This window comes from Ruditapes philippinarum, unplaced genomic scaffold, assembly GCF_026571515.1.
Source record: "Ruditapes philippinarum isolate M1 unplaced genomic scaffold, ASM2657151v2 ctg606_1_1_1_1, whole genome shotgun sequence".
NCBI lineage: Eukaryota > Metazoa > Mollusca > Bivalvia > Venerida > Veneridae > Ruditapes > Ruditapes philippinarum.
The window spans coordinates 548,254-565,272 of record NW_026858164.1 but is presented as its reverse complement, the minus strand read 5'-3'; the positions used below and the strand labels follow the sequence as shown (position 1 = coordinate 565,272).

The window sequence follows — 17,019 nt, the reverse complement described above, 5'->3', positions numbered from 1 at the left end:
TTTAATGGACTTTCCAAAGTACCGTTAAGACCAAATTATCATCCCAGGACAATAAGCGCAAAAGGTTGACGGGTAGTACACCTTAAACTTATAACGGTACAAGTTTGTTTGTACCAGGGGATTAGCTCAGAAAACCCCACATTTGCCCAGTTCCGGATAACATCTATTGTAAGGGAGAAATTACGCTGATAAACTTATCAAAATTTGAAACTGCAAAATAAAAAAACTGTATCACTTAAGAACTCCGAAAACGGCAAAATTGAATGGTTTCAGGATAAGTTTGACCGATACTAACAAAGGTCGAAAGCCAAATAAAATATTTTCTCAAACTCTAATTATTGCCTTTTAATTTGCCGGCACAGTAACACTATCAGCTATTTACCCATCAGGCAAAACACAAACAAAAAAAAAAATGATTTGTTCACTCATATTTTACACTTAGATAGGCATAATGCCAGTATAAGCTTTGGTTCAGTTCAGGCAAGTCTGACTGATGTCTATGGCATGTCAAAGGTTTCCGCTAGATGGGTCCCCAGACAGTTGACTGAAGACAAGAAACGGACCAGGCTTGACATTTCAAGATACCTTTTCTCTCGCTGGTCGCTACGAGGATGAACCTGATTTTATCTACCAGATCGTAACTCAGAATGAAACATGGGCCCATCACTTCGATTCAGAATAAAAAAAAACAATAGAGCATGCAATGGAAGCACCCTTGCTCAACCCTCCGAAGAAATTCAAGAGGATGCCAACAGCAGGGAAGATGATGGCTTCAAATTTTTGGGATAGTCAGGGGATAATCATGATTGACTATCTTGAGCAAGGTCGTACCATAAACGATACGTAATATGCAGACAATTTGAGACGTCTGCGTCAAGAAATTGGGCATAAAAAGATGGGCAAAGTGACTCAAGGCATTCTACTACTGCACGACAATGCGCCAGCTCACTCATCCAAAGTTGCAATGGCTGCTGCAACAGACTGCGGCCCACCCACCATATTCTCCGGACTTGGCCCCCTCTGTCTTCTACCTGTTTCCTAAACTGAAAACTAAGCTTCTAATTAGACGTTTTGGAAGCATAAAAGGTGTCATGGAGGCGGCCAATGAACTTTTTTGGGACCAAAATAGAGAGTTCTATTTTGAAGAGTTAAACGAGATGGAGCACAGGTGGGCAAAGTGCATTGATGTAGAGGGCAATTATTTTGCAAGTAAGACCATTAGTTGGGTAATCTGACTACCGGAAGTACATCGGGCCAAGAACTTTCTTATCAATCCCCGATCGTCTGTATAATAATATCTTACGTTTCTTAAACATAGCAATTAAAAAAAAATATTAAGAGATTTTGTGACTTAGAATTTAACTAGGAAAAAGGCTTATGTATATGTATATATCTAGAAGGAAAAAAATGAAGCATGACTTTTTTAAATATAATATCAGGAAAAAAAATAGAATGCTATAGAAAAAAGAGAGAGAATGCTTAAGAAAAGAAAAACAAGTATAAAGCGATCTAAATGCTAGTACTAAACCCTTAATCAAATTATAATCAAAACTGAGCTTTTGTGTATGAGTATTTTAGTGATATTTAAGTGCCCTGTCGCAAGCTTTCACAAAACGAGTCAGAATATAGTTTTATCCTGATTGTTTTCTATTTAGAATTATCCTTCTCGTAACACCTTTTATTTTTCTTTTTGAAACTAAACAAAGTCATTAAACTTATATACAACCGCAACATGGTAAAGTACAAAAATATAAAAATAATAACTTGTATGACATTGTTGAAATGGAAGAACTGTTTGTTCAAACAACCAAAGGATGTTTGTCAAAGATATAAAGCATGAATCGGAATGGATAGTCTGTGTTTTCGTTAGTTTATATCCGTTACACTTTTTTTGGTGAAAGAAGGTGTTTCAGTTTACATGTACATTCGGTATCGTTTACTCGGCGAAAATCCTTTGCGTCAGATAACATTTTACACAATATTTACCTGTCAACAGAAGATGATTGTTTAATATTATATATATTATTAAGTACAGAGAAGTCAGTCAAGTAATGACAATCAGTCATTAAAAACATACATTAAACGATCACATGTTTTCCTAAAATATCATTTATGCATTTATCGGAAACATTAAAAAATTGCCGTAACATTAATGTAATAAATAGGTCAGAAGATTGTTAATATAATGATGTTAAGATTTATACTCATGGTGAATTATACAGTTTCAAAAATAACGTGTTAGTGATATTTCTTCAACATCTCTTATCAATACAAAGGAATGTCGACTGTTGTTTGACATATGACATCTAAAGTGTTAGTGGTATGCCTTTTGTTACGTTGTGTACCTATAGATAATTGGAAAAAAAGTTTGCCAAAAGAATAAAGTTTTAAAGACAAGCACACTGTCAAACTACTAGTTAAGAGGATAATTTGTGTTTAATTACCAATTTAAAAACAATATCATTATATAAGCGCCAAACAAAGTGAATGATGTACATGTCCTAAATCATAGGAAAATGTGCAGAAAGTAGACATAAATTCATTAATTTGACATTTTCCCACCAGAAAATATTTTCATTTGCATTACATATTTGAAATGAAGGTATTACAAAAAAAAATCATTAAAATAAAAATAATTCTTTAAAAAAGTTTTAAATTAAGTAAATCCGCTGGAAGTTACAATCAAACGTCCGAAATGATGCAAGATTAAAAATATGCATTTTAAATAAAATATTTCATGCTTAAAATTTGAGTACATGAGCTTATTTTTTGCGATATTAAAAGTGAACTGTTGAAACTCGCCACCTGCTCCTGTAGTTACGTGCATGTTCACACATCTTTAATTTATATTCATGTTGTTTGTGCCTATTATATTAAAGAAATTTCTTAGACGTACATTCAAATAAAAAAAGTTAATGCCAATTTAACTTATACAGTAAAAGTTTTATGTCATGCAAAATATTTCAAGCCGTTTTCTTTCTGCATTTAATATACGGATGCATATTTTAATATTTTGATATTCTTTAATTGTCTAAAACAGTTAAAATTCCTATTTTAAAGAAAACAGTTACAGTCACGATATTATTATATAGGAAATTATTTAATGAAATTTGAATTTGCACAATTAAATGTCACATCTGTTTTTAAATGAACGATTATAATGAACAAAAGTAATAGTGGCTATTGTCGTAACATTTCCTTTTATTCCTTTACATTCTATTTATAAATATCACAAGTACACGGTTATTGAGTCACTAAAATACCGATAAATTATCATATGTTATTAATAACACAAAAAATGTATAACTCATAATCTGATGTTAACATGTATTTATTATCTAAATCAAGCGTAGAATAACAGCAGCAAGTGAAGCACAATTGTACAAAACAATTTACCAATTACAGCCAGGTAATACTAAACAAAATAATGCAAACATAACAGAACTAAACAATCATTTATAAAGGATTTCTACTTTAACAATTATCATCACTATACAAACAATAATAATATACCAAATATAATTATAGTACATTAGAATTTATTAACAAAATTGTGTATATTCTTCCTCTCTAAAAAAGCTTATTTGAACCAACTCATGTTACTTACGTAACTTTTGTTCTTTATTCTAATAATTGATAATGTTTATGTCCTGGTTGAATTATCCTCATTTCAAAATATAAGAATGAAAATCCATTGCGAGAATATTTTTTTCGTAATGTCAAAATCGTATAGTTAGTTATACATATTGTCATGACAATACATAATCTAAAATAAGCTTCATAATTGATCTTGCTTGTTGGTTTATAATATTATTGTATGTAAACGAAATATAAAACAATATCTATAAAAGAGAAGTGGACATGTAATTCAAATAAAAAACATGTCCGTGAAGTACGCGGGACATGTAATTCTAAGCGGGCTAAATCTAAAACTTTAGCGGGCTTAAGTCTAAAACAGTTGAACTGAGCAGCCTAGCGGGGCTAACAGTGTGAACTCGCGGGCTAGCAGTCTAGCGCGGCTAGCAGTGTGAACTGCGGCGGGCTGCGGGGCCAGCGGGCTAAAATCTAAAAACTTATGTGAACATTAAAAACGTTATGATACCATTTACCTGGCAGTGTGAAGTTGCGGCTAGCCAGTTGTAGCGGGCTAGCAGTGGTGAAATGGGGCGGGCTGGCGGGCCAGCGGTGCTTAAAATCTAAAAACTTTATTGATGAACATAAAAACGTTTATGATACATTACCTGGCATAAAGTGTGAAGGGGCGGGGCTAAGCAGTTTGTAGGCGGGCTAGGCAGTGTGTAAAACTGGGCGGGCTGGCGGGCCAGCGGGCTAAAAAATCTAAAACTTTATTAATGAACATAAAAAATGTTTATGATAACATTACCCTGGCAGTGTGAAGTGGGCGGGCTAGCAGTGTAGCGGGCTAGCAGTGTGAACTGGCGGGTGGGGGCTGGCGGGCCAGCGGGCTAAAAATCTAAAACTTTATTAATGAACATAAAAATTGTTATGAAACATTACCTGGCAGTGTGAAGCTGGGCGCGGCTAACAGTTTTGCGGCTAGCAGTTGAACTGGGCGGGGCTGGCGGGCCAGCGGGCTAAAAAATCTTAAAAACTTTATTGATTGACATTAAAAACGTTATGAATACATTAACCTGGCAGTTGTGAAGTTGGCGGGCTAGCAGCTGTAGCGGGCTAGCAGTGTGAAACTGGGCGGGCCAGCGGGCAAGCGGGCTAAAATCTAAAACTTTATTTGATTCACATAAAAATGTTATGATACATTACCTGGCAGTGTGAAGTGGGCGGGCTAACAGTTTTCGCGGGCTAGCAGTGTGAACCTGGGCGGGCTGGCGGGCCAGCGGGCTAAATTAAAACTCTAAAACTTAATTGATTGAACATAAAAAACTTATGAATACATTGACCTGGCAGTATGTGAAGTGGGCGGCGCTAGCAGTGTAGCGGGCTAGCCACGTGTGAACTGGGCGGGCTGGCGGGCCAGCGGGTGCTAAAATCTAAAACTTTTTATTGATTCAACATAAAAATGTTATGATACATTACCTGGCAGTGTTGAAGTGGGCGGGCTAAAACAGTGTAGCCGGGCTAGACCAGTGTGAACTGGGCGCGGCTGGGCCGGGCCAGCGGGCCCTAAAATTCTAAAACTTTATTGATTGAACATTAAAACCTCATGCATAAACAATTTCCTAGGCATTGTGAAATCGGACGGGCTGACAGTTGTACGCGGGCTAGCAGTGTGAACTGGGCGGGCTGGCGGGCCAGCGGGCTAAAAATTCTAAAACTTTATTGATTCAAATAAAAAAAATGTTTATTGAATACATTTACCTGGCAGTGTGGAACTGCTGGGCGGCAACAGTTGTAAAGGCGCTAGCCAGTGTGAACTGGGGCGGGCTGGCGGGCCAGCGGGCTCTAAAAAATTCTAAAACTTTATTGATTGAACATTTAAAAAACCTCATGATACATTATCCTAGCAGTGTGAATTGGACGGGCTGACAGGGAGAGTTTGTAGCGGGCATAGCAGTGTGAACTGCGGCGGGCTGGCGGGCCAGCGGGCTAAAATCTAAAAGCTTTATTGTTTCAACAATTAAAAATGTTTGATGATTACAAGCCTGGATGTGTGTGAACTGGGGCGGCTTAACAGTGTAGCGGGCAAACCGGGGTGGGGAACTGGCGGGGCTGGGGCCAGCGGGGTTTAAAATCTAAAATTTTAAATTGATTCAAAAATTAAAAAACCTTTCATGTTTACACCCCCAAACCCGTTTTAAAATTTGGGGCCCGGGGGCGGGAACATTTGTAGGGGCTGGGCAGTGGGAACTGGGGGCTGGCGGCCCAGCGGGTTTAAAATCTAAAAACTTTAATTAAACTTTAAAAATTTTTTAAATACATTACCTGGGCAGTTTTAATTTGGGCGGGCTAACATTTGTAGGGGGCCCAAAGCAGTTTTTGAACTGGGGGGGGGCTGGGGGGGCCAGCGGGCTAAAATCTAAAATTTTATTTTTTTGGGAAATAAAAAATTTAGGGAAATTACCTGGCATTTGGGGAAGGGGGGCGGGGGCTAACCCAGGGGTAGGGGGACTACCCGTGTGAAAACTGGGGGGCCTGGGGGCCCCAGCGGGCTAAATTTTAATTTACTTAATTAAAATTCAACTTTGAAAAACCTGATGATATAAAATTTCTTTAAAAAGGTTGACAAAATAAAAACCCTTCTGATAACATTTCTAAGAATGTGAAAGTGGGACGGCTGGCTGTTCATTTTCTTTTAACTAAAAGTTGGCTTTTTTTCATCATGGCAAAAAAAACGGGGAAACAGTTATGGACTTCCCAAAAGGGAAATTTAAACCAAGCCCCTTTTTTTACTCGGGGCCAACTTTTTTGGCGAACTGCTTTAAATTTATACCGGACCCCCTCATTTCCGGGGGCCCCAGAGTTTTTTCCGGGGTAAAACTCCTGCCCCAAATATTCCGTTTTTAAATTTTAAAACCAGGGTTTGTAAACCCAAACCCCGGGGGCCCATGGTTATGGAACCCCTGGCATTTTTTGTTTTTAAACCCAGCAAAATTAGACATTTTTAAAACCCCCTAACCCCCGGGCGGGCCTGAAAAAAAAACTACGGACATTTACACTTAATTTAAGTGCTTTGACCGAGTATACTCAGCCTTTTTTGCGAACATCGTAGATCCACATTCAGTCGTGCGCATTCGCGCCGTCTGCCAAGAAACCCTCTACACTGTTTACTGCCCAACCAAACTGAGTATGATTTCTAGTGTCCAGGCACCGAACATTGTGGAACCTGATCAACCGGCTCTTGTTGGCGCCTATTGATATAACTCAAAAACGGAAAACGGTGACCCCAAATTCTTTTTTGCTTAAAATGTTTCTTTTTTCATATTTTTAACAACATGCCAAGTTTAAAGGGAAATTCTATTGAACAGTTTTTAATTTTGCCTATATGCCTATATGAAAACTCCCGAAAACGTCCATTAAGGGTTAAAAAAATAAAAATATCAACCATAATTAGTTTTTGTTCGTCTTTATTAATTAATAAAAAAATTTCTGCCGCCGATGGCAACAGGTTGCTTCTCTGTGATCAAAATTTCTTGATTTTCATTTTTTTCAATACGGGCTGTTGTTGACAAGAAAAATTTTACAAGAAAAATGCGAGTTTGTTATCGTATTATATTTTCAATTTTTATAGAACTTTTATGCTGCGCATAAACAATAACCTTATACTTATAACCCAATCTCAAATAATTATGCAAAAGTTATTTTTCAAAAAATATTAAGAAATGTCAAGGAACAGATATTTGTGGTTAATAAACCTTTCGAAAATTTCGGAAATTTTTCACGAGCTTATGCATTCTTACTGACAACATGCAACATAAAAATATTTTTCTGAATTACATACACAAGCCAAAAAAAGTTTATGTATCGTGGCATGTGCATAATACATTAGTTCAAAAACGAATGAACAAACATGAAAATCAATACATGTTAAAAAACGTTAGAATAATTTTTCAAAAAATTAACAAGAGCTGTCGTTAGGACAGCAAACGCTCGACTATTCTTAGTGCTTGATTGTAAAAAAAATGCTGTTGATTACAGTTACCTCCTCCTGTTTACAGGTTTGGGGTAACGTGTTTGAACAAGTGTGCAAAGTTTAAAAGAACATATGTCAATGGACTTTGGAAAATATTTGAGGTATTACAAAAACTTTAACATAAATTCTAAGTCCAAAAAGGGGAATAATTCTGTCAAAATGCTTGATACAGTTACCTCCTTCTGTTTACAGGTTGGGGGTAATGAGGTGAACAAGTTGTGCAAAGTTTCAAAGCCATATGTCAATGGACTTTGAAAAATATTTGAGGTATTACAAAAACTTTAACATAAAATTCTAAGTCGAAAAAAAGGGGCACTAATTCTGTAAAAATGATTGATACAGTTACCTCTCCTGTTTACGGGTTGGGGTAATGGATGGTGAACAAGTGTGCAAAGTTTCAAAGCCATAGGTCAATGACTTTGAAAATATTTGAACTATTACAAAAACTTTTAACGTAAATTCTAAGTCCAAAAAGGGGCATAATTCTGTCAAAATGCTTGATACAGTTACCTCCTCCTGTTTACAGGTTGGGCGGGTAATGATGGTGAACAAGGTGTGCAAAGTTTTCAAAGCCATATGTCAATGGACTTTTAAAAATCATTTGAAACAATTACAAAAACTTTAACGTAAATTCTAAGTCAAAAAGGGAGGCATAATTCTGCCCAAAATGCTTGATACAATTACCTCCTCCTGTTTACAGGTTTGGGGCCGGTAATGATTGGTGAACAAGTGTGCAAAGTTTCAAAGCTATTATGTCAATGGACTTTTTGAAAATTTTAAACTATTACAAAAACCGTTTAAACATAATGGTTACGCCGACGGCCGACGCTCGGACGGTACTACAATAGCTCTACTTTTTTCTTATCGAAAGTCGAGCTAAAAATTGAATGACAATTGTTAATTAAATTTTGTCAAACATATGCAATTGGGTCCATTTATATACTGAAAGTAAGTTAGCGTTTCATGCTATGGTAATTCTTTGTTGTCTTAGTTGTGGGCCTTAAAATGATTTTAGATTATTCGAGAAAAAAAAACAAACATAATTTAAACAAGAAAAGCAATAATACAGTCAAATCAAGATAAACTTGATCAAATTTGCCATGCATATAGATTTAATATCCTTGAATGAAATTATTGTATGCATGATTTACAAACATATGAGAGAGACACATAAACTAAATGTATTTATTAGAAACAAAGATATCCCTAATTCCCTAGATATAACTAGCATTAGACAACTGTCATTCATTTCTTGAAGACACTCGAATAGACATTAGTTAAAATAAGGAAATTTACTTGCCCATAAAGGTTAAAAGCTATAAAAAACATGCATATGTGCTATAAAATCAAAATATTTTAAACATATAGGTAAACGATGATTTTTATCCAATTAGATTCTACAGATAATACCGAAAATATTAAGGTTTTAAAAAATAAGTTTTAAAAGTAAAACATTATGTTTATACTGTTAAATTGTCCAATAAAAATTATGCAGAGAAGTTATTGGAAAATTGATGTTAATAGTGTCATATAGCTTCTGTTTCAAAATCACATTATCATTACAGTTTGGAAACAAAACAAACAATTGAAACAAAATGACAAATATCCGGATTAAGTGCCTAACGAAATTTGTAGTTCAATAATAAAACTCGAATTTACACAGTCAACGTAAAAAGATTACAATTGCTGATTGTCGTTTCAAGAAAAACTATTCAAATTCTAATTTTATATTCAATAAAGTTTAAAACGAAAGAACGAAAGATGGTTCCCAAAAAATTATTTTAAAACTAGACTGGGTTCCTCAGGACACTGATGCTCCCACTGCTGTAACAAACCTTTGCATCAGATATTAAAGAACAAGTGGTGATCATGACTAGTAATGAGGAGTAAGTGCTATACAATAACATAAAGAAAAGGTATTGACTCTGGGAAGAAAATGCTTGCAAGAAAAAAAAGTTCCTTTACAACAAATGTACACATAATGTCTAGTTCATCTGTGCAAGTTTATTAGAAATCAGCCAAGTAGAAAATTTGAAGTTTGATTGCCACAAAAATGTATCCTGATGCATAAAAATGTTATGAGTGGCAATAACAAAAGGGCCATAAGTCTGGTAAAAAATGGCAGCAGGAAAAAAAAAATTTTCTTTACAATCATCTATAAATCCCTGCTTGATCCTCTGGTATAAGTTTTAAAAAAAAATCGTCAGGAGTTAATGAAGAGCTGATGCCACAAGATTTTATTACTGAACTTATCAAAGGGGCCATAAACTGTGATGAAAACATGGTCGCAAGGAAAATATTTCTTAACAAGAGCCATGTTAGCATGGCCATCCCCCGCCAAATGTGTTTGCTCATTGTAAGAATGTATATGTAGTAGAGCAAAAATAATTCAATTTAAAGAGGTCTTTTGGTAATGAAAAACTGATGGGTGAAGTGATTACAGATTTGAAACCTATGTGAATACTGATGGCTGAAAATAACAAAGGGGCAATAACTCAAAAAATTATGCAGGTAGATTATCATTCTTGTGTGCTGCACTCATCCTCTTGAGATCTATCCACCTATGAAGTTTCAAGTTTATACCACTATATGAAAAAATAACAAAGGCAATAACTCAAAAAAATTATAAAGGTAGAGTTATCATTCTTGTGCACAGCATTCCGTCCTCAATAAGATCTATCCACCTATGAAGTTTCATGTTGACATCTCAAAGACTTTGGAGTAATGCTCCACTCAGGTGAAAAAATAAAGTCTGAAAAAATGACAAAGGGGCAATGACTCAAAAAGTTATGAAGGGTTAGAGTTATCATTCTTAGGGCACTGCCACACCTCCTGAGTGAGATTCTATCCACCCATGAAGTTTTCATGTTAATATCTCAAAGGCTTTTTGAGTTATGCTCTCTGCGACAAAAATTAAGTTTGAAAAAATAACAAAGGGCAATAACTCAAAAATTATGCAGGGTGGAGTTATCATTCTTGTGCACTGCACTCCCTCCTCATTTTGATCTATCCACCTATGAAGTTTCAAGTTGATACCTTAAATACTTTTTGAGATATGCTCCGGACAAAAAATGACGGACGGAAGGACGGACGTACATATGGACGAGTGCAACTCTATATGCCTCCCACTTCGTGGAGTCCATAAAAAATCCATATGCAAACTAGACTTACAAAAAATCAATGTTCAAATAAGGTTAAAAACATTATTCCCGAAATGTTCCTGTAATAAAATTGCCCATATCAACAAAAGCAATTCAGAGGACATAATATACATGCTCTTGAAACAAAAAATTACAAAGTTCAAATCGACGTACCTGCTTAGATTCAAATGTTTTTAATCAGTAATTTTAATTAGAGCTTAATGCTAACTTAAATCTAATTAAGCAAGTAATGCTGACACAATTAGTATCACAGTAGTTCTTACTATTTATTGGTTAAAATATTGAGTTGCCGCTGGCCCCCAAAGCCCGCCCAGTAATATGCCCGCCCACACTGTTAGCCCGCCCACTTCACACTGCCAGGTAATGTATTCATAAACATTTTATGTTGAATCAATAAAGTTTTAGATTTTAGCCCGCTGGCCCGCCAGCCCGCCCCAGTTCACACTGCTAGGCCCGCTACCACTGTCAGCCCGTCCAATTCACACTGCAGGTAAATGTATCATAAGGTTTTTAATGTTCAATCAATAAAGTTTTAGATTTTAGCCCGCTGGCCCGCCAGCCCGCCCAGTTCACACTGCTAGCCCGCTACACTGCTAGCCCGCCAACTTCACACTGCCAGGTAATGTATCATAACGTTTTTATGTTCAATCAATAAAGTTTTAGATTTTAGCCCGCTGGCCCGCCAGCCCGCCCAGTTCACACTGCTAGCCCGCTACACTGCTAGCCCGCCCACTTCACACTGCCAGGTAATGTATCATAACATTTTTATGTTCAATCAATAAAGTTTTAGATTTTAGCCCGCTGGCCCGCCAGCCCGCCCAGTTCACACTGCTAGCTCCGCCTACACTGTTAGCCCGCCCACTTCACACTGCCAGGTAATGTATCATAACATTTTATGTTCATTCAATAAAGTTTCAGATTTTAGCCCGCTGGCCGCCAGCCCGCCCAGTTCACACTGCTAGCCCGCTACACTGTTAGCCCGCCCACTTCACACTGCCAGGTAATGTATCATAACGTTTTTATGTTGAATCAATAAAGTTTTAGATTTTAGCCCGCTGGCCCGCCAGCCCGCCCAGTTCACACTGCTAGCCCGCTACACTGTTAGCCCGCCCACTTCACACTGCCAGGTAATGTATCATAACATTTTTATGTTCAATCAATAAAGTTTTAGATTTTAGCCCGCTGGCCCGCCAGCCCGCCCAGTTCACACTGCTAGCCCGCTACACTGTTAGCCCGCCCACTTCACACTGCCAGGTAATGTATCATAACATTTTTATGTTCAATTAATAAAAGTTTTAGATTTTAGCCCGCTGGCCCGCCAGCCCGCCCAGTTCACACTGCTAGCCCGCTACACTGTTAGCCCGCCCACTTCACACTGCCAGGTAATGTATCATAAATTTTTATGTTGAATCAAATAAAGTTTTAGATTTTAGCCCGCTGGCCCGCCAGCCCGCCCAGTTCACACTGCTAGCCCGCTACACTGTTAGCCCGCCCACTTCACACTGCCAGGTAATGTATCATAACATTTTTATGTTGAATCAATAAAGTTTTAGATTTTAGCCCGCTGGCCGCCAGCCCGCCCAGTTCACACTGCTAGCCCGCTACACTGTCAGCCCGTCCAATTCACACTGCTAGGAAATGTATCATGAGGTTTTAATGTTCAATCAATAAAGTTTTAGATTTTAGCCCGCTGGCCCGCCAGCCCGCCCAGTTCACACTGCTAGCCCGCTACACTGTTAGCCCGCCCACTTCACACTGCCAGGTAATGTATCATAACATTTTTATGTTGAATCAATAAAGTTTTAGATTTTAGCCCGCTGGCCCGCCAGCCCGCCCAGTTCACACTGCTAGCCCGCTACACTGTCAGCCCGCCCACTTCACACTGCCAGGTAATGTATCATAACATTTTTTATGTTGAATCAATAAAGTTTTAGATTTTAGCCCGCTGGCCCGCCAGCCCGCCCAGTTCACACTGCTAGCCCGCTACACTGTTAGCCCGCCCACTTCACACTGCCAGGTAATGTATCATAACATTTTTATGTTGAATCAATAAAGTTTTAGATTTTAGCCCGCTGGCCCGCCAGCCCGCCCAGTTCACACTGCTAGCCCGCTACACTGTCAGCCGTCCCAATTCACACTGCTAGGAAATGTATCATGAGGTTTTAATGTTCAATCAATAAAGTTTTAAATTTTAGCCCGCTGGCCCGCCAGCCCGCCCAGTTCACACTGCTAGCCCGCTACACTGTTAGCCCGCCCAGTTCACACTGCCAGGTAATGTATCATAACATTTTTATGTTGAATCAATAAAGTTTTAGATTTTAGCCCGCTGGCCCGCCAGCCCGCCCAGTTCACACTGCTAGCCCGCTACACTGTCAGCCCGTCCAATTCACACTGCTAGGAAATGTATAATGAGGTTTTAATGTTCAATCAATAAAGTTTTAAATTTTAGCCCGCTGGCCCGCCAGCCCGCCCAGTTCACACTGCTAGCCCGCTACACTGTTAGCCCGCCCAGTTCACACTGCCAGGTAATGTATCATAACATTTTTATGTTCAATCAATAAAGTTTTAGATTTTAGCCCGCTGGCCCGCCAGCCCGCCCAGTTCACACTGCTAGCCCGCTACACTGTCAGCCCGTCCAATTCACACTGCTAGGAAATGTATCATGAGGTTTTAATGTTCAATCAATAAAGTTTTAGATTTTAGCCCGCTGGCCCGCCAGCCCGCCCAGTTCACACTGTTAGCCCGCTAGACTGCTAGCCCGCCCAGTTCACACTGTTAGCCCGCTAGACTGCTAGCCCGCCCAGTTCACACTGTTAGCCCGCTAGACTGCTAGCCCGCTCAGTTCACACTGTTAGCCCGCCAGACTGTCAGCCCGTTAGCCCGCGTACTTCACGGACATATAAAAAACAATATTGTCCAAGTTGCATTTGATGTGAATGACCGCAACTGATATTGTATAATAATCACTTACACAGGGGTACACATAAGAGTTCTGTTTTGTTCTGTTTATAAGAGTTAACTGTTATCTACTTTCACTTGTGCCATATGACACCATTTCACGATTTGTTCCGTCAAGAAGATTAATATCCTGCCTGTCATCTTTTCTATAAACTTGTCTACTCCCGATGATAAAATGATACATAAAAACTCCCGAAGATATAACTCCACCTAAAGTTATAAACCCCATTCCAATCACAGCAACAAGATCCAGATAAAATGATAAATTGGCGTAATGTATTTCGATACTCTCCATTTCACGTGCCGGAAGTGATGGATTGAAGACAAAGTCACGTGGTACTACAATACCTACAACCATTATTGCCAAACCAAACGACATTAATATGATTGCTATTGCAGTGAAAAAATCTTCTTTATCCTTATTTGGATTAAGGCAGTCTAGACAGTTAACACTATTTTCTTCACTTTTAATATCTAAGTCACCTGTATATTCCATGTTTGTAGCCATAGTTACCGGTTGTTCATGATATACCATCCTGCCATTAAACGTTTTAATTATATATTATTTACTCTGAATATCACAAAAACAAGTGGATATTTTGGTAAAAAACCACCAGTTTTGTCAATATGAAAGTCTTCATTTTAATATCCATATTTGATTAACTGTCTCATATTCTAAGTTTTAAACCAAACTAAAATAAATATTATCATGAAAACATATAACAGTATGAATTATGTAGCTAAGAAAGTCTCCATAAACGTCATTATCCTCCATATATTGACTTTTCTAACATAAATCTATAGACATGCTATTTACGTATGTACCTGAATAAATATAATGTTATTGGTAACAGATGTTTCTGAGATAAGTTGGTTTCAATTCGAAAGACTTAAGGTGACGCTGTACGAGTATATCTCCTAGATTAGGAGTTAAAGATATTATTCTAATATAGTATTGCATATCAAATAACATTGACATTGGTTATTTGTTGGCAAAGATGTCTAAGGTATGTATCATGTAATAAACTAAAACGTTGAGGTATATAAGTTTTAATATATTGGAAAACGAAATCGAACTTATTTCATACACAAATATGTAATAATACGAGAAACAATAAAAGGTTCTTTTTATGGATTTACTTTTGCTGAATCAGGAAGCCTCTTGCAGTGAAACCTTTTGATTTACTTAAGATAAGAAACAGTAGGTGACAGAGCAATCGAATGCAACACATATATACATATATACAGCTATCTAACTTGAACAAAATAACATATGTCACAATGATTGCAGTAATTATTCTCTCTTTCACAATAAATAGTCGCAATTCATATTTTTGTTTTTTGTTATAAGTCATATTATTTGTGGCTCAAATGTGCAAACATGTTTTTTAATAAAATAAAACCTGGCCCTTGTAAAGTACTGATGTTTTCAGTCTGGAAAAACTGTTTCTCATTCGTCTTTTGGTTTGCATTCTTTGTAGTACTTATACTGGTATTGTAATCTAGTTTTGTAAGTTAAAGTATTGTGAACGACCTGGCTGTGACAATATTTTTACATTTTTGCACAGATTATAGGCATTGTCTTACATAAAGGTACTAATCTGAGGCAAATCCATTCCATTCTGCTCAGGAAATGGTATCTATTACCAAATGCCAAACATTACGTTTACTACATATTTTTTAAAACAACAATGTAACCTGGTAAATAAAGTTATCACTTTAATTTGATTTAAAATACAAAAAAACAAATGAAAAAAAATCTTTAATTACCATGAGATATTGCGAGAAACAATAAACCTACCACGGTATACTTTACATATTGTAATAAAGTTTCTTATAGTATAATGCTTCGAGTTAACCTTGTTAACCATTCCATACATTATTTCATATTGGGTATTCAAATGTATTTGAAAAATAAAGCATACTTCACTACGTCTTATAGCAAGACAAAATCGAACTGCGATTTGATATTTCTTGATGATTTTCAAATTTTGTAAAAAGAAGTGTACAGAAAATTTTCTAGAATAGTTGAATTTCTAGGAATGTTATTGTACTGTTGTACATTCCATGTCATTATTTCTCAAGCTAAAACAACGCCATTTAAAAGCTCATTTTCGAAAGTTAATGTGATGTTTGTAAAAGGAAATGTACAGAAAATATTCTAGAATAGTTGAATTTCTAGGATTGTTATCGTTGTACTGTTGTACATTCCATGTCATTATTTCTCAAGCCAAAACAACAACATTGAAAACCTCATTTTAGAAGGTTAATGTGATGTTAATATATAATCTGCCTGAAATCTTTATCTTAACCCCAGTAGTACATTTTGTCACATTTATCCAAGGCTGGATGACAATTCATTCTCTGCAGCTGTAACATTATTAAGGCTATCGATAACAGAAAATGCATGTTTGTTGACCTAAAGTGACAGGAGAAAGGTGTGTTTACTCTTTTGTTACGATTTATAAATAATGTGGTCTGCATACCTTTTGCAGTCGCGCTGGTTTAACCATTACGTTCATGCAGGATTTAACATTTTTTACGAAGGACTTTTACGGCTACAAGATTAAGGTAAATAACTTCAAAATTTTATGAACATAAACAATTTATATTATAATATTGTATTACTGTACTTAATAATTTTATGTAGAAAAATATGTGGCAAATATTGTTTGTATGAAGGTCAAACATCAATATTTAAAGATAGGTATGAAACTTTCATATAATGCAAAGAACAATGATTTTTTCTAGTTTTATCTATTTGGGTAAGAGTTAAAGCGTGCATATACTAATGTATCACAAAACGAACGTATCCTTTGTGAAACCTATCAATTAGTTTTTGTTTGTAATCGTCGTATTTCATAATTCCATTAGTGACTTTGTATACTTACTGCACAACATTGTGTCATTTGTCAGAATTGTTAAGAAGCTAATTTGTTAATCCCAGTTTTAATTACTCACACTTTCACATACCGAATTTGTCAAACTAATGTCATAATGTAAGCGGCTAATTGCTTTATTTGTTAGGAAAATGTATGAGTACAAATAAGAAATGCTTAAAGCAATTATACGTGTTGATAAAATGAATGACAATTCTTACATAATTATATGGTTATGTTTTCCTATAAAGCTATGATACGTGGATAACTTGGATAATTTGTTAACTTAAATTATAATTTTCACAGTAAAATGTATCTATTCTTCTTGTAAACTAGAATTGTAGGAAAACTTATGCCCAGCTCATTTGCTGTCACGGTGTAACACATTTCTTTTTTACATATTTATACATGT

At 36.5% G+C, this 17,019-nt stretch overlaps 1 protein-coding gene across 1 annotated transcript; it reads right to left on the bottom strand.

Annotated features, from left to right (window-relative positions):
- Nucleotides 1-13,677: 13,677 nt before the first annotated feature.
- On the bottom strand, nucleotides 13,678-14,512 carry LOC132752346 (uncharacterized). The gene has a single exon (XM_060742658.1). The coding sequence runs from the start codon at nucleotides 14,261-14,263 to the stop codon at nucleotides 13,793-13,795; it is 471 nt and encodes a 156-aa protein (XP_060598641.1). The 5' UTR covers nucleotides 14,264-14,512; the 3' UTR covers nucleotides 13,678-13,792.
- Between the last annotated feature and the right edge of the window lie 2,507 nt (nucleotides 14,513-17,019).